The sequence below is a fragment of the Euprymna scolopes genome, chromosome 12, assembly GCF_053919585.1.
Source record: "Euprymna scolopes isolate OS-2025 chromosome 12, ASM5391958v1, whole genome shotgun sequence".
Taxonomy (NCBI): domain Eukaryota; kingdom Metazoa; phylum Mollusca; class Cephalopoda; order Sepiida; family Sepiolidae; genus Euprymna; species Euprymna scolopes.
In genome coordinates, this window is record NC_136493.1 from 146,709,327 (window position 1) to 146,714,600 (window position 5,274).

At 50.4% G+C, this 5,274-nt stretch overlaps 1 protein-coding gene across 1 annotated transcript; it reads left to right on the forward strand.

Annotated features, from left to right (window-relative positions):
* The first annotated feature begins 279 nt into the window (after nucleotides 1–279).
* Nucleotides 280–1,014, forward strand: LOC145291117 (uncharacterized). The gene has a single exon (XM_080136631.1). It carries the CDS (start codon nucleotides 280–282, stop codon nucleotides 1,012–1,014), a length of 735 nt encoding a protein of 244 aa, XP_079992757.1.
* The last annotated feature ends 4,260 nt before the right edge of the window (nucleotides 1,015–5,274 follow it).

Below are 5,274 nucleotides of genomic sequence, written 5' to 3' on the forward strand. Positions count from 1 at the left end.
CTTTCTTTTTATTTATTTTCGGTGACCGACCCGCACGTGGTCTATCCAGGTAAGTCCCGCATTTCGTTTGCTTAAATAAAAGGCGTATCTTCGTCTTTAAACTAAACTACCCGAGTTTGTCATTCTTCTTTGTCCTGTTGTTTTCTTCCTTGTCCTTGTGTCTGATGTTTATTTAGTTGCACGGTCAGTTGGCTAACCACCTTCTGGCCTCCCCGCAACAAGTGGTGACCCCGACGTGATCTACAGACACAGGCTTGGAAAAACAGTCAGGCAGAGAAGATGGCAGAAAGCACAGAGCTGGAGATTAACTTTTTTGCCCCGCTGGTCCAGTTACCACCTTACAACCCAGTGAACCCCAGGAGTTGGTTCATCCAGCTCGAAGCAATTTTTGCAGCCCGGAGGGTCGTTCGCCAGGACTCGAAATACGCCTCAGTGGTGCAGGCACTACCTCCATCTATGGTAGAAGAAGTAGAGGACATCCTCCTCAACACACCAGAGCAACTCCCATATACCTGCCTATTTTCAAATGTGACTCTCGGGGACAGGACCCCATCCCAGCTCCTGCGACTGATGAAGAGCCGACTCGGCAACAACAGCATGGCAGAGCCCATTCTCCGCGGTCTTTGGTTGGATCGGCTTCCGCAAAACATTACCCAGGTCCTGGCACTGGTACCCGTAGAGACGCCCCTGGAAATAGTGGCAGACTCGGCCGACAAAGTATACTCACAGGCCCACCAACGGATACATCATGTCGAGAGTGACCCCGGGCACCGCTCACGACGATTGGAAGACGAACTGACTCAACTGCGAGCAGAGCTGAGAGAGCTCAAACTCTCCCTACGCCAGAGACAACGTAGCCCAATACCCCACACCCGGAACCGAAGCTGTACCCGCTCCCCAAGCCGAGGACGAAGGAACCTCCCAGGCACATGTTGGTACCACCAATCCTTTGGCGACCGGGCCCGAAAATGCCAACCTCCTTGCAATTACAATAAGGCCCAGGGAAACGAATAAACCGACAGACAGCGACGACTACTCCTGTCGGGGCACATCCACACAGTCGTCTTTTCTATGTGTGGGACCGTAATAACGGTCTCAAATTCTTAGTGGACACCGTCGCCGCTATCAGTGTTATACCACCTACCAACAGACCCACCCTGAAACCCACCTCCTTTCAACTTCGAGCAGCAAATGGATCAACCATACAAACCTTCGGCAACAAGGAACTCACCCTCAACCTCAACCTCAGGCGGGACTTCAAATGGTCATTTACATTGGCCGATGTGAAAACACCATTACTTGGTGCCGATTTCCTGGCCCACTACAACCTGTCCGTCCACATGAGGACAAGGACCCTGTCTGAAGGCGTCACCTCGATAAAAATCATAGGAACCCCTTCAAGCCTCAACACGACGGGAATCAGCGTGGCAACACAACACGATCCACGGTACGCAACCATCCTGCACCGGTACAAGGACCTAACTCAGCCCATTAAATCTACCGATGCAAGGGAACACCAGACGCAACACCACATTAAGACGACCGGACAACCAGCATTTTCCCGACCCAGAAGACTACCTCCACACAAACTAGCTTACGCCAAGAAAGCATTTGAAGAGATGTTGGCGGACAACACCATCCGCCCATCGGACAGCCCATATGCTTCACCACTGCACCTGGTACCCAAACCGAACGGCGAGTTCCGTATATGCGTGGACTATCGGAAACTAAATTCATCCACGGTCCCCGACCGGTACCCCGTTCCTCACATCCATGACTTCGCCGCCGGCCTACAGGGAGCTAGAATTTTTTCAAAAATAGACCTGACTAAGGCCTACTATCAGGTCCCAGTGGCCCCAGAGGACATCCCAAAGACAGCAGTGACAACTCCCTTTGGACTTTTTGAGTTTACCAAAATGCCTTTCGGATTACGCAACGCAGCCCAAACATTTCAGAGACTCATGGACGAAGTCTTGCATGGACTACCTTACGTCTATGCTTACATTGACGACATCCTGGTGGTTAGCAGAAATGCTGACCTACACGAGAAACATCTGGATGAAGTGTTCCGCCGCCTAGCACATTACGGCCTCCGGATCAACCCAGACAAATGTGAATTCGGAGCACACCACATTGACTTTTTAGGCCATCACACCAACGCTCGTGGAATCACCCCTCTGCCAGAGAAAGTGGAAGCTATCCAGAATTTTCCGGTACCCACATCAATCAAGCAGCTGCGACGTTTCCTGGGAATGATAAATTTTTACCGGAGATTCATCCCAGGATGCTCAAGTCTCCTCACCCCTCTGACGAATATCATACAGAGGAAAAACAAACCCATCTCTCTGGAAGGCGACCAGCTGAAGTCCTTCCACACAGCAAAAGCATCACTGGCTAACTTCACGAAATTAGCACACCTTGACCAGGACGTCCAAACGCGGATATTCCTCACGACAGACGCTTCAGACACTGGAGTCAGGGCCGTGGTAGAACAAGAGATCGATAATCAGCAAAGACCAATCGCATTCGTCTCAGCTAAATTATCGTCGGCCCAGTCGAGGTACAGCACCTTCTCAAAAGAACTCCTGGCAATATACCTTGCCATCAAACACTTCCGGCACCTATTGGAAGGAAGACATTTCACGGTTCTTACAGATCACAAACCGTTAACAACCTCCTTGTCAAACAACTCTGACAAGTATTCGACACGCGAAATCAGGCATTTGGACTACATTTCGCAGTTCACGTCCGATATCCAATACGTGAAAGGAAGAGACAATGCTGTTGCCGACGCCGTGTCCCGCTCTGACGTCAACTCTATTGAAGACGGCCCACTCAGCCAAGAGATGATAGCGACAGCTCAGGGATCCGACACAACCCTCCCTGAGGCCTTAGAAAACACATCTCTGCGACTAAAGGAATTTCCGGCACCGTTCAGCAGTAAGACCTTGTACTGCGACACAAAGTTGAGCAATCCCAGGCCCTACGTACCACCGGCACTAAGGAAACAAATCTTCGACCACTTTCATGGATTATCACACCCCAGCAAACGGGCAACCGTTAAACTTATCGCTGACCGTTTTGTCTGGCCTAACATGAACTTCGATGTCCGGAACTGGGTAGCGACTTGCCTTGAGTGTCAGAAATGCAAGGTCCAACGACACATGAAATCTCCACCAGGCACATTCAACAACCCTGACGCACGGTTTAGCCATATTCATGTCGACATCGTCGGACCTCTCCCGATGTGCCAGGATTTTCAATACCTCCTCACCATAGTCGACCGATTCTCAAGATGGCCAGTAGCAGTACCCATCAGTAACACCTCTGCTAACACCGTAGCAAAGACAGTACTGCGAGAATGGATAGCAATCTTCGGCGTACCCGGTATCATTACCACAGACCGAGGTGCGCAGTTCCAATCCTCACTTTTCCAGGGATTTACGCAGATGCTCGGCGTTAAACATATAAAAACCACCGCCTATCATCCATGCGCCAACGGTCTCGTCGAACGATTTCATCGAACACTCAAAGTTTCTCTATCTACGAAACACCCCACTAACAACTGGGTAGATGAACTCCCCCTAATACTCCTATCTATCCGGAACTCCCTCAAAGAGGATTTGGAATGTTCACCAGCGGAAATAGTATTTGGCACACCACTCTCCTTGCCCGGTCAATTTTTCGATGATACGAAGCTTGACCTCACTGCTACAAACTCCTTCACCCAAGAACTACGCCATAAAATGGCCCAGTTAAAGTACTCACCGCCAAGGCAACCCACACCAAACACCCACGTTCCACAACAGCTCCGGGATTGCGAGTTTATCTTCATCCGTAATGACGCGGTCAAGAAGCCCCTGACACTGACATAACAGGGTCCCTTTAGAGTCCAGAAACGCTCGGACAAACACCTCACCATCGAGCGAGGAAATCGAACAGACACCGTCTCGATCGATAGAGTGAAACCTGCTCGACTAGAGAAATCCATACACGAGCCTGAACGCAGCTCAATCCATAGAGATCCCCCACCTGCACCAGAAAGCATCCGGATACAACCCGCTCCACCAGAGCCAGCAGCGGATCGTGAAGCACACACCATTCCACCAAGAAAAACCCGTGTAGGAAGGAAGGTCACCTTCCCAGAAAAATACAAATCCTACATTTACTTTAATTGATAACGATCAATTATCCAGGGAGGGGGCCTTGTCGCGGCTTGGCTGCTAACAACAACAACAACAACAACGACAGCACAACAGATGACCAGCCATTAACAGCCTCCACCGAAATCAGCAGTAGCAAGTAAACAACAACAACAACAGCACTACAGACGACCAGCCATTAACAGCCTCCGCCGAAATCAGCAGTAGCAAGTAAACAACAACAACAACAGCACTACAGACGACCAGCCATTAACAGCCTCCGCCGAAATCAGCAGTAGCAAGTAAACAACAACAACAACAACAACAGCACAACAGACGACCAGCCATTGACGGCCTTCGCCGAAATCAGCAGTAGCAGTAATGTCGGCGGCCGTCACGTGATTCCAGAACCCCGTTGTAGAAAAGAAATTTAAAAAAGACATCTTTTCTACAACAAAAACAAAAACAACAAACTTTAATTTCCTGGAAAAACTTCGTGAAATACAAACAACGAACTCCTTCAGCATCGACTGTTTGTAAAGAACACATCCGAGAATTAATATTAACTGTTGTTTAGAAATAGAAACAACTTCCTGCCCGCTCCCGGTGACTAGCAGCCCCCTGAATATTTCGGCGATATTTTCACCGCTCGGCAGCTTGGTTTTTGCGGCCAGCTCTTTTGTCCAATAGAACCGACCCCTTTGGGCGTATGGTACTTTTGGAATTGTACTAACTGTTGCCTTTTTCTATTCCTTTACAGATTGTTCAGTGTCTGGAACCGACTTAAGCAGCCGGCAGGACTAGAGGTTACCGACGTGCCCTTTTGCTGCGAAGGCCCTCTAGCTTCCAAATCGGCGGGTCGGGGAAGGGACCTGGGCCAACAAATCAGGAGGCAGGCCTCTGCCTCTAGCACCATGGGGGACGCCCCTGGTGTTGTGCCGAGAAGGGGGGGTGTCACACCCGGTGACACCCCAGTGCCGAGAACGGGGGGTGCCACATCCGGTGACACCCCAGTGCCGAGAAGGGGGAGCGTCACATTCGGTGACGTTCCAGTGCCGAGAAGGGGGAGCGTCACATTCGGTGACATTCCAGTGCCGTTGACGGGTAACGTTACAGTGCCGTCGAGTGACGT

Coding starts and splice junctions, on each gene's coding strand:
- LOC145291117 (XM_080136631.1), top strand. CDS start 280: ATGGCAGAAAGCACAGAGCTGGAGATTAACTTTTTTGCCCCGCTGGTC.